The sequence below is a fragment of the Paramacrobiotus metropolitanus genome, unplaced genomic scaffold (assembly GCF_019649055.1).
Source record: "Paramacrobiotus metropolitanus isolate TYO unplaced genomic scaffold, Prichtersi_v1.0 Parri_scaffold0000105, whole genome shotgun sequence".
Taxonomy (NCBI): Eukaryota; Metazoa; Tardigrada; class Eutardigrada; order Parachela; family Macrobiotidae; genus Paramacrobiotus; species Paramacrobiotus metropolitanus.
In genome coordinates this window covers 85,349-97,448 of record NW_026570325.1, presented here as the reverse complement: position 1 = coordinate 97,448, position 12,100 = coordinate 85,349, and the positions used below count along the sequence as shown (strand labels likewise).

Genomic DNA, 12,100 nt, shown 5'->3' with positions numbered 1-12,100 from the left:
ATGATCATTTTGTCGAACTGTCGCAACAGCTCTGCTTGCAGGTAGCACCGCGCAGTTCGTAACCTGTAAATCATCCTTACTGGACCCATGCTGCATTTCAAAATGTACAACGCGTGGTGGGCAGGCAGCAGTGTTAAGCGCTGTGTCATTCTGGCAATTTTCTCCGTTTCAACAGCAAGAGTGCCTGCAACCGCATCATCGTGGAGTGGCGCGCCGAGGTATTTCAACTCGTTCACGTGTGGCAACTGCAAATCAGGACTGGAAATGCGTTAGTTTCCCGTTGGCGATCGGTTTCGGGCCCTCCGATCACTACCAATTCGCATTTGGCGATGTTCAAATGCAGCCCGGCATTTCTTAACGCTTCCTGCAGAGTACATAGATCATCGTACACGTCTTCAGGGTCACCTCCAAGCGCATCGTCATCCAAAAAGCTCTCGCGAAAGTTTGATTTCAGATGGCGGTGTGGTTTGATGGTGGCGAGGCAATATAATAGCGGGATAAGGTACCCTTATTAAGATACTCGAATAAGGTATCAACCCTGCTACGATCCTCTTAGATTTCCCCAGACCAGGAAAACGTAACACGGCTTTGCTTTCCTGCATTTTGTTTTCTGTACATATAAATATTAATCTTCCGACCCGCCAAGCTCGCGAAGTCTAGCTAGGCCTTGTATGAAATCGATGGAACTGTATGAAATCGATTTTCAGTGTCTGCGACATCGGTCCCGGCTCTTCCAAGCCAGTACTAATGCCACAGACGCCGAAAATCGATTTTATGCTGATTTGAGGAGAGGCAGTTACTTTTCACATGACACTTACACTGCCATGACACAGGCACTGACAACTGTGAGATGTTCGCGAGTAATTTACCCACTCCCGGAATACTCCTTCCCCTGTACTGCTGCCGACACCCGGCTGGATTGTGACGTTGCGGCTCTACATAACATTAAATTCGGCGCGGTAAGTAAGCGCCAAGTTCAGCCACAACCTCTCACAGCCGTGTGACGGCAGCAGTACAGGGGAACGCTGAAGGTGTCTGGTTGTGCCCCCTGCATACACCACTTTGAAATAACCTAATTAGGTACTAAAAGTACTGCCTTACTAAAAGTACTGACTAATTAGGTACTGAAAGGCACAGTTAGGAAACATATAAATGGGACTTCCATATAAATGTGTTTTCCATCTTAACATCAGCTTGTAGCCAGACAGCACGATCAACTCGATGCGATGGAATACATTGTTATCATAAGTTATTATTTTGTAAAAAGACAAGGCCGGGTCAGCAGCTCTTCATTGCTTATCCCCGCGATATAACTTTCAAAACTTTCACCACATCGGCTTGTTGTTCTTTGTACAGATATCCTGCTTTGTACATCGCATTAATAATTGTGAATTATTAGTAACGTAACTACAGTATGTAACCAGAAGCCCAGTAAAGGCTTCGATATTTTTGATAATAAGGTTTAAAATTACATACGTTACGTATGTAGTTAGCTCGTGACCGAGCTCACTAAATGTGACTTCAAAATGTTAACAATCACGGCTTAAGTTCGGGAAAAAATGTTGAAGAATGTGGAATAACGCAATTTGTCAATGCGATAACTTTATTGTTAGTGTAGTGGTCATCGTTCTATTTACCAGTTCGCGTTTAGTCGCTCTGCCTGTACAGATACCTTTACTGGCTTTACATGGTCGATTTATCAAGCTAGCCCATAACGCAAGGCAGGCAAAACAAAATGCACCCTGACTCTAGGCTTTTCTTTATTGACGTTCATATCGTAACATAACAGTCGTAATCCACATCACTACAGCCCATTGCACAATTAAGAATTAAAAAAACAACCGAAATGAGTATTATCAGCCAGTTAATTCTTGCCCGGTAAAGTTCCTAAAATAGCCGCCGCGTTTCCTCTGATAATTGCGAGGCTGATACGCTGCTTTAAAAAAGCCGTGGACTGGCATTCCCCGGACCTCTCCTTCGTTTTCCGTCCAAGAAAGCTGACCATTCTCTGGCTGCTTCACCGAGCACTCCCAGGGTTTCTACGGCAAAAGGATTAAGCCAGTATTGTTCGCCCAGCTGCCGGTAGTTGTACCGTTTCCGGCATTCTACTTGGTGTGCCGCTGCGCCCGCTGCCCTTGCTGACCGCAAACGTACGACTGTGCTAACGTGTCCGCAAAGGTGGCGTCCCATACAAGCTGCTTCCCTTCTTGCACCGGCACTAAGGTCAGTCCGTCTGGATGCTTTCCGTTGTCCCCGAATATTCCTTTCGGTTCCTACTCGCAAGGTGTACCCGCTGATACGCATACCCATTCCAGGATACTGTTCAATTCCAAATGTTGGCTCCATCTACCTTTACTATACAGGCAGGACAATCCGTGGTGACCATCAGAAGTTACCTGGAAGGTTTGGCACCGCATCCCGCGCATTCATGCGGTGCCAAACCATATCGTAATCCAACGGCAACTCTAACTTGTTCGTCATTCACCACCGTTCCCAAGCTTGCTGCCAGTAAAGCGTGCAACCATGCCGCTGATTCATTCTCGGACGCCGCTAATAATGCTGCCATCCCTTGCGGCTTACCACTGGCCATCGCTAATAGGCGCAGCTGTGAGTATGCTCGCTTCACGACTGGCCAATCCCAACTTTTCTGAAATTTCCTTAAATTTGCTGAAGGCATTTCGCACTGATACTGCTTTACACACTTGTCCATAGCCTGCTTCAGACCAAATAATCGATCGACCGGAAGCATTTCCAGACACACTGGCAGAACCGAGGACGCCGAAGCGATGAACGCCGACAAAGCATATCTCAGGCATGCAAAGGGTTCAAGTCAGTTTTTTGCTTTTTGCTTCGATGGCTCGCATGATCCGATGGCGATAACGAAACAGCACCGAAAATCACAATTATAGAGAAAACGTTCTCTGTGATTACAGTAGAGTTTTGGTGCGGAAGCACGAATGACCCCCGCTGCGTTTTGCAGATTCTCCGAACGCCGATCAGATAACGAAGCACTGTAAGCCACGGAATATCATGGCACATCATCAATAAATGTTGTAGCGGCTTTTTGTGCCTGTTGCTGAAGCAGTCGCTATTTGTGCAGCATCGTTATTTAAAATGAAGTCTAGGATTAATTGCATAATTTGTATTTATGTATATCTGTATGCTATTTATTGTGTAAACATTTGCGCTTACTGCCTTCACAATACGTATTATAATCATACTATAATTGTATTCACTGTTACAGTACAGTATTTATCTGCGATCGTTCCCTACCAACAGGTATTTTTCAAAACCTGTTTTGAAATAAATTCTGGGGTTTTTACGTTAAGCGCGCTATTATAAAATTACAAACACAAAACTGCGCTTGAAGTACGTCTACGCAATCGTTTGCAGATTTTTTTGCAGGTACTTCGCGCCTTTTTTTGTGGGGAATCAATCGGATTGGGAGATATTTCACCAGCATATTTGGCAGTCCTCAAGGAGAAAAATGACAAATAAATCTGTGGCAGTAAATTTCGGGTTGTTTTTCCTGGTTTCTGTGCTCATTTTAAAATTGTCGGACGCATGGCCAACCCAATCTGAGGCCAGCTTTTCCCGAACGCTGGCCACATTGGATGGTATAACGGTGCTGCTCGAGAAGTGCTGGAACTATACCGGTGGGACGTCAAATTTATTCTGGTATCACAAAGGGGCTTTCAAAAGTTTTTTTTCTCAGTTTTTATCTGCCCCCTCAAACTTACTCAGCTCTTAACACCCATTTTTTTAATAATGCCATTCATTTACTAATTTTTGAAAAATTTAATTTAGGTTCTGTTCAATCAGGCTCGGGAAATTCGCCCAAAAGAGTATCGGCGGTTTCTGGCAGCCGATCCTCTGATTTTTTTGCAGTATTGTAATATTTTTAACATTTTCTCCGTTCAGATTTCTAGAGGCGCAAAACGTCTTTATGTTTAAAATTCTTCCCTCTTGCAGTGCAAAATAAAGAACAAAAGAGTATGCCCTTATTGCTTTTACAAAATAATTAAAGGTTTTTGTAACCAGTTGTCAAAACACGAAACTTGTCAGTTTCTAGACAGCAAAAATATGAAACCTTCAAGAAAAAATTTCCGGTTCACAGCCTGGGCCATTGCATTAAATCATGGCCATTGTGCGCTGAATTTGGCCAGTAAAACAGTTTCAATTTTTATTGAGTAAAAGAATCCGAGGTTCGGAATAACAAGAGAGTGGGTAACCAAAAAAATCGACGTATTGTAAAAACAAAATCAATATTTTGATTTGTGGAAGTCCGAAAACGTTTCGTCATCACGTTTATAACAAGGGCATTTAAGCTTTCCAAGTCATAAACTAGCCGTAGCTTATTCGAAAGGTAATAAAAGAAGAATACGATAGAACTTCTATCATAGAATGATAGAAGTAACATTAAAACAACTGAATTTTCGAAAAAAACAGGTTTAGGCTGCCCAGATATCCCCGACCAGATTATGAGTATTTTCATCTGGCCCGTTCTTTGTCGACGGTTAAATTTTCCTTTTCTTCGACAGCTTAGAAAAAAAGTTACGTAACAAAAAACATACTGATTCCATAGCATTTAAAATGGCACGCACGCAAAACAGGGGAAAAAATCTCTGGAATGCCCTTTGAATTAGGCATATATGACATATCATTCGTAGCACCATTATGTATCATATTTTGTGTGACGCTGTTCATTTTATCATAGCAGGAATGAAGGCGCACATTACAGACCTTGTATATAACAGACCTTCATTCCTGCTATGATTTTACTTAAGCTGAATAAAGCTGAGCGCACATTGTGCAATTAGCGCTTCTTAGGAAGAGTTTAATATATTGTATAAACTGTAAGCTTGGTGGATGTGTAACATGTGTTCACTGCCCAGCTGTATGTAATTGACGATGAATTCAGTGCATAGTGAGTGCATACGAACAGCCCACGTATATGCTGCAACCCTTCTTTGCGAAAACGAAAAAATTATTGCTAAATAGTTTAATTCAGCATTTTAAATTGTGCATGCGAGTCAACGGCGGAATGTTTTCGCTGACTGTAAAGCAGCCAAGAAAAAATTTCTGAACGTTAAAATGCCACTGAATTTTTCTTGTGTCCGCAGCCTTCAACCTGATCCTGGGAGCAGAAGAAAAATACAGGATGAAAAATCCTGTCTGGCTGCCCGATCTCTCTCCTCCCCCTCCCGACCCCAAAGGTCACGTGCACCGCCCATACCTGGACCAGACGATCAGCCTGGATTGCGTGGCCGGTCCTAGTGGGCTAGATGTTGTGTGGAAACACAAAGGACACCTATTAGGCGACAATCAAAGCGTGGGCGCCATTCGCTTCAGCCGCACCGGCGCTCCCGCCCTTATCCTGCACAACGTCACATACGCGGCGTGGGGCAAGTTCGAGTGTCTGCAGCGCTGTCAGCCGTACGGAATGGACGACTGGTGCCTGCAGACGGAGCACTGGGTCTTTCCCAATGCAATTCCCTATGTCCACGAGGTGTACGCGCAGCTTATGCCGCCGGTCACTGTACCGCGCTATATGCCCTTCTCGGTGACCTGCAGCCTGGATTTTCCTTGCGGCCCGGATCCGAACCAGCACTTTATTTGGCGCTACCATGGAACGTACCTGGCTTGGCCACCAGGCCATTACCTGCAGCAGACGGCCTGCATTTTTCCTGACCGACAGACGCTGATGATCCACACCAACGCCTCTGAGATAACCGGCGCCGACGGTCGCCAGCACTGCGCCTCAACGCTGACCTTGCACGTACCATGGCCGGATCACACCGGCTCCAAGCTGGAGTGTTGGGCGCGTTCCGACACCACCCAGCAGGAATGGTTCATCCTCACAACTGATCCCGTCCGGCTCAATGGAAGTCTCCCCTTCCCCACATAACCGCTGGCATCAGCTGGTACTAGCGAAACGTACGTGACAGCGCAGTAGAGCTGCTGACTTATAATATACGAGATCCGCCCCGGCACAGATGCTTTACGAACACTGAAAATCGATTTCTTGCTGATCCTGCGGAGATGGTGTTACATGTATCTTCCACATGACAAATGGTCCGGGCATTGCGTTGTATCATTTGTATGAAAACAAATCATGCATACTACGATTAATAAAGCAAACTGTTACGGTAAAAATTGTTTGCGAGTATTTAATATATTCCACTCCCGGGATACTCTCTCTGAATTTGCTTTGTTTTCAACGTTCGCTGCATCAGCCTGCTTGTCTTCATGTGACACCGTCAGCCGTCCAGGCCATATTTAACATTTTTTTACAGGGGACCAAGTACCCAGACAAACACACATTTTACTATTTGCACAGGAATACAAATTGATTTCCAGAAAATCCATTAAGCTAATGGATTTTCTGGACACATATCCATTTGTGCAGTGTGCTGTTTTGTCGAGCTTTGAATCCAAAGCCGTTCTAACGCCACGCAAACTTAATTTTATTAAAATTAACTTTACCGTACGTAATTTCGTAGTAAATGTACTCGGAAGAAATAAAATACCTAGTTAAAGTGAAGTCCCTCAAAAATGTCAGAAGGAAATGGAAGTAACAATAATTTCAAAAAACGGATACTGAAAATAAATATACTGGCAAGGAGTTTTACTATTATTTATACAGATACATTGCTTTAATCTAACCTAAATACTTGTACTTACTCAAGTCGTCACAGGCAGGTACTGTAAGTACTTCGAATTTTTGCCGGTTAGGGATCTTGCACAATCGCACTATTTGGCGCAATCCACTAGGCCTACTATGATTATATTCAACATTTAGAAAATTTTCGGTAATTACCGAAAATTTAATTATATCCATACTGATTATTATGACCTACAGCTAGGTGAGTAGGCGGTATCGAGTAGGCGGCGAGCCTTGTATTGCCTGAACTGAACAGGCGAGTTGCCGCAAAACGCCGGCGTTTATTAATGCGATCTCAGAGCCGATGAGCGGTTTTCGTAGCAGGTGGCCATTTCCGGTGAATTAACTGATTCTCACGCATTTCAACAAACAAAAACTATAGGATTTTTGAACTGACAAAACTACTTTGGTTGCGAATTTGTTCATACGTATTGTGTGTATGATGTGCGCCATTATAATATGGAGGTACGTACCGGTGAAGTAACTATAGGTAATACCGTATTTATCGAATTGGATGCCCAGGGTTACAAATATTACAAATGACCCACGGGGTGGGCTCCAATTACGGGCATGGGCTTGTATTTAGGGGGGGGGGCTTCAATTTTTCAAACCAGCTTTTTGGCATTTTTTTATATGGGCTTTACGGTATTTAATTAAGCCCATGGGCCTCTATTTCGGGGGGGGGGGGCTTATAACTTTCAAACGACCTTAGGGGTGGGCTCTAATTACGGGGGGGGGCTTGTATTTTGGGGGGGGGGCTTCAAATTCGATAATTACGGTATGCAGAGCGCGGACATAAATTATCATGATCATACTGTAATTTTGTTACAATATGAGCGCAGTATTATTTAGCCGTGTTCGTTTTTATTCGCCTTCCCGTAAAATACGAAACAAGCCACCATCAGTTATCCTGGAAAGGGCAGGCTTCCGTTGAACTGCACGGGAGTGGTAAGGATGAACCACTGCTGCTGGGTGGTGTCAGAGCGCGCCCAACACGCTAGCTTGGCGCCCGTGTGATTCGGCCAGGGAACCTGCAGGGTCAGCCTCGAAGCACAGTGTCGGCGGCCATCGGTCCCTGTTACTTCGGAGGTGTTGGTGTGGACCATCAGCGTTTGCCGGTCGGTTTCGATACAGGACGTCTGCTGTAGGTAGTGACCCGGCGGCCAGGAAAGGTAAATTCCCTGATAGCGCCAGATGAAGTGCTGCTGCGGATCCTGGCTACAAGGGAACGCCAGTTGGCAGGTGGACGAAAATGGCATATATCGCGGCACAATCACCGGTGGCATTCGCTGCGCGAACACCTCGTGGCCTTCAGGCAACGGTTTGGGAAACACCCAGTGCTCCGCTTGCAAGCACAACGCTTCCATCCCATTCTGCTGACAGCGCCGCAGGCATTCGAACTTGCCCCACGCCGCGTAGGTGATATTGTGCAGCACGAGGTTGTTGTCGCTGGTGCGGGTATAGCGAAGGTCGCCCACGGTCTGCTGGGCGGCAATCACCTGACCGTTATGTTTCCACACAATATTCGGCTGAGTCGGGCCGGGCGCACATGTCAGGGCGATCGTCTCGTCCAAATACGGCCGCCGCACGTAACCTTTAGGATCGGGCGGGGGCGGAGAGAGCGCCGGCAGCCAAATAGGATTTTTCCTCGAGTACGTTATTTCCGCCTGCTCGATCTGGCGATAGGCTGCAAGCACACGCAATAATCGAAGCAAGCGGAGCGAAGGTTCTCTATGTTCAACAAAACCGGAAACGGATCTATTGCCGGCCACGTTGGTAATGCGTTAAAAGTAGATAAAGTTGAAATTTAATTTATGAGCACAAAAAATATTATTTGAAAATGGGAAGTTTGTGTTAAAAAAATAAAAATATAAAATAATCATGTATTTTCAAATTTGTTTGAAAAACCTTATTTAAAGCAGTTTGGCTTCCCGCTTCCCTTCGGTCTTTTATTGCCAGCCAATAGCAGTGCACTTTCCTAAAATATTTACGTTTAACAATAACAGATTTATTACGTAAAGAAAGAATACTTAATCCTTATAATACGCTAAAAATTCTGTTTTGCATTAAATCTGTGCTGTATATTGAGAGAAGTTTAGAGAACCAGTCGGTCGACTCAACTACCGGTATAGTTCCAGCATTCTTCCAGCTTCGCCGTTATGCGATCCACTGCGGCCTCTGCTCGAGAGTACCTGACCTCAGATTTTGTTGGGCATGTTGCACACAATCTCCAAGTACTCGCAGAAATCAATAAAGATAACCCGAAATCTATTGCCGCTGATTTTTTCATATTATTTTTCCCTTTGAAAAGAGCCAATATCCTGCTGAAAAACGTCATTAAAATCGATCAGTTATCTGCGCATACGACTCTTAAATCGATGATAGGTCTTGAATCCTGATACATCGAATGATACGAGTTGTCATGGAAATATTTCCGACTCTTGCCGTTTTTTCGGATATACCGTATTTCTGATTCTTGCCGCTTTTTTGGAAATATTTCTGACTCTTGCCGTTTTTTTCTGACTGTTGCAGTACGAAGCTCCTGTGCATAGTGTTGACAAAAAACGCAGCCTTTTACGTTTGCTTTGTTTTGCAAACGACTCAGCTGGCAATCGGAGAAAGCCTGAAATTAGACACTCAATAGCCTGTGCTGTGTGCGCGGCACCAGTCTTTTTAAAACGGAAGCTGATAAGTAACTCGACCTTTTGGTAATCACCTGGTGGTTTTGGAAGACATTTATTTGCAGAAGTTTCTCATCTACTACGGTTTGCCCACTGTGTTGGGTAATGGCGGCACTTCGGCTTCTGGTGTGACCTTCATAATTTAGCCAGTAGACCGTAGAAGCATGTTGCAAGTATTGCGTATATCGAAATCATTTTTGGCATTCCTTGCAACGTTCCTTTGCTACCTTTCGATTTCTGCACACATTAAGCCACATGATTAATTCTGCAATTCTGCGCACATTTTTTTCCCAAGATGCAAAATGGTAAACAAACTACTGTACTTCTATACATACCGGTTAGAAAGGCGGATGTACTGTACATTGTGCGTCTACCATCCTTCACCATCACTGTGTTATATATAGCTGACTATTGCTCAAGCGGCAAGAAAAGCTTACTCCATTCCACCGTAATTCAGATTTAGCCATATGAGTACAAATGTTGGACAAGTTTAATTTGGTGCTTTTCCCAATTTCTTTTTGTTGTCCAGAATGTTAAGATTGCTGTCCGCAGCTGTACTGCACCCTGAAGACTGTATTAATCCCTAGCCCCTGGACGCATGAATTAGCAGCGCCTCGTCCAACGAGCAGGCCTAAATAGTGAAAAGTCAACGACAGTCACCCCAGGAGGGGGACGATTCCCCTCCCCTCCCGAGAAGAGCGGGCAAAATTTAAAACAGATTCGTAACCTTTAAGCGAACCCTAACTCATAGGATACGAGCAGTGGCTGCAGCATGTTGTACGCCCGGGGCTTCTTCTTTATCCGGAGTTTCTTTATCTTGGTCTGCGCAATTGCCTTCAACTTTTCGAATGGCACGAGCTGGATATGGAATCCTGTGTAACCATGATAATGCCCTTGATAATGCTGTAGATGCTGTTTTGTGCTCGTGTTCGGTCTGATTAACGGCTTTTCTGGGTACTGTGCGTACGACCGCAGAGTACGATTGCGCGTCCAGACTCCAGAATGACGGATACATTTGCGGAATCACCATGCTGCAAAAACCAGGAATCGGCTTAGTGTCAGAAATGCAAGGGCCCAGTTTTAAGCTGCAGTTTTGCTCTTCTGCTGATAGTTTTTGAAGAAAATGGCCTCAAATCGACACCTGGTATTGAACGAACGCATATTTATCTGTTTAATGTAAAGAGCTCGTTTCACTTAAAGATATTTCACAAGCTGGATATTTGACTTGATTGTGCTGACTGATGACGAGTAAGACGTTCGTGTGTGGAGCCATGATAGAAACAGCTAATACATATTTTTCTGGTACTAAACGCCGTGGTCAGTTTAACATCAATAACACGGTAATGGTCAATGTAGTCGGCGATGAATGGTATCTCGCGTACCTTCAGGACGTGGACGGCGATAAAGTCTTTGTCGATTTTGACTGTACAAAGTTCCCACCGTGGTGGGTGTCATCCGACCGAGTGTACGCGTACCGTCCGGAACTGTGGATGAACAGCAGCGTGCAGCCTGACAATAGTGTTTTCGTGGCACTGCGCGAGGAAGAAACTGGACCGTACATTTTCCGTCCAGCGAAACTGCTGCGCAATTGTGTCCAGTCGACGTCATATCTTTGCTGCGTTTCTCTGGAATCTGGAGATCCAGATGCCGCGTTTCGTGTCGTCCATCACTGGCAAATGACCAGTTTGCTGCCCACCAACGACACTGACGACGATCTGCACCGTCCTATGAAAATCAAGGAAGTTCCCCTTATGAAAGTGATCTACCGTTCGGAGAAACTGGATTATCTGGCTAATATTGAGGAGCACCACGTTACTGCACTACTGGATAAGGGTTTCCGGGATGGCCGGGCTCCGTATGGTTGGTTGGTCAGTTGCCACAGAATTCGGCTAATGCGCTATTAAATTTTCATGAACATCGCATGTGGGATCAATCTTTCAAATAAGTTTCTTCTACTGCTACATTTTTCCGTTGCATGAAGAGGGCTTTTCGTTTTGTAGGAACACATATTCTACTTCGGATGGGACAAGCTCTTTGTTCGCATCAGTAGAGGGTCAATCACGTTCATAATCCAGACCGTTTCGTGTTTTCATCAAACGAAGAAATCCAACCGATCATGCCGTAGCGAGTGCTGGAAAGCAGATACCGCCAAAAAGATCTCGTTCGCTATGGAAAGCTACATTCACCAGTACTGTTATGGACCAAGAACTGGCGATCGCGCCTTTGTTCTGCAGGTTGCAGGTACGAGTATGAATGAAAACAAAATCAAAAAGTACGCGAGTACTAGCATACATACAAGAGAACATGGGTGACAATTGACTGGAAACAGCAGCCCGATAATATTATAGTATTCTGTAATTATAATAGTATCTGGAGAACAACCGCTCGACATGAAAACGGTTTGCTCTAGAAAACGATCAAGTGGTCTTGTTTGGTACACCATCGGAAATTCTTTCGGAGATCCTCCTCCATTTGGATGTCCACTCGCAGGCAGCAGCCAAACGGTGAGAAATGGATGTATCCGCCGGTGACAGTACAGTACAAATGTCTAAGTAATAGTGGGCAAAACAAAACGTTTACGTTAAGGCTTGACCTTGTTTTATGTAAAGCGGTGCTATTAAGGTTGTGTGGCATTGACGGTACACGTCGTTCTTGATTGCACTGGGCTTACAGTTACCTGCTCACATGCACTTTTACCGCAATTGTCGGATGTACCTGTAATCTAATTGCTTACTGCAGCGCTGTACATTAAAGC

The 12,100-nt window shown here is 44.7% G+C and overlaps 2 protein-coding genes across 3 annotated transcripts; one reads left to right on the top strand and one right to left on the bottom strand.

The window, feature by feature from the left end:
• The first annotated feature begins 3,114 nt into the window (after positions 1-3,114).
• On the top strand, positions 3,115-6,033 carry LOC129597496 (uncharacterized). 2 transcript variants are annotated; one of them, XM_055495068.1, is made up of 3 exons: positions 3,115-3,279; positions 3,406-3,656; positions 5,124-6,033. In XM_055495068.1, the coding sequence occupies exons 2-3, from the start codon at positions 3,488-3,490 to the stop codon at positions 5,906-5,908; spliced, it is 954 nt and encodes a 317-aa protein (XP_055351043.1). In that variant the 5' UTR covers positions 3,115-3,279; positions 3,406-3,487; the 3' UTR covers positions 5,909-6,033. The 2 variants fall into 2 exon arrangements, with proteins under 2 accessions (XP_055351043.1, XP_055351042.1); XM_055495067.1 differs by having other exon boundaries at positions 3,394-3,656.
• Positions 6,034-7,548: 1,515 nt separating this feature from the next.
• On the bottom strand, positions 7,549-9,009 carry LOC129597493 (uncharacterized). Its single transcript, XM_055495065.1, has 2 exons — positions 8,789-9,009; positions 7,549-8,351 (listed from the first exon to the last, which is right to left on the bottom strand). The coding sequence occupies exons 1-2, from the start codon at positions 9,000-9,002 to the stop codon at positions 7,570-7,572; spliced, it is 996 nt and encodes a 331-aa protein (XP_055351040.1). The 5' UTR covers positions 9,003-9,009; the 3' UTR covers positions 7,549-7,569.
• Positions 9,010-12,100: the final 3,091 nt, after the last annotated feature.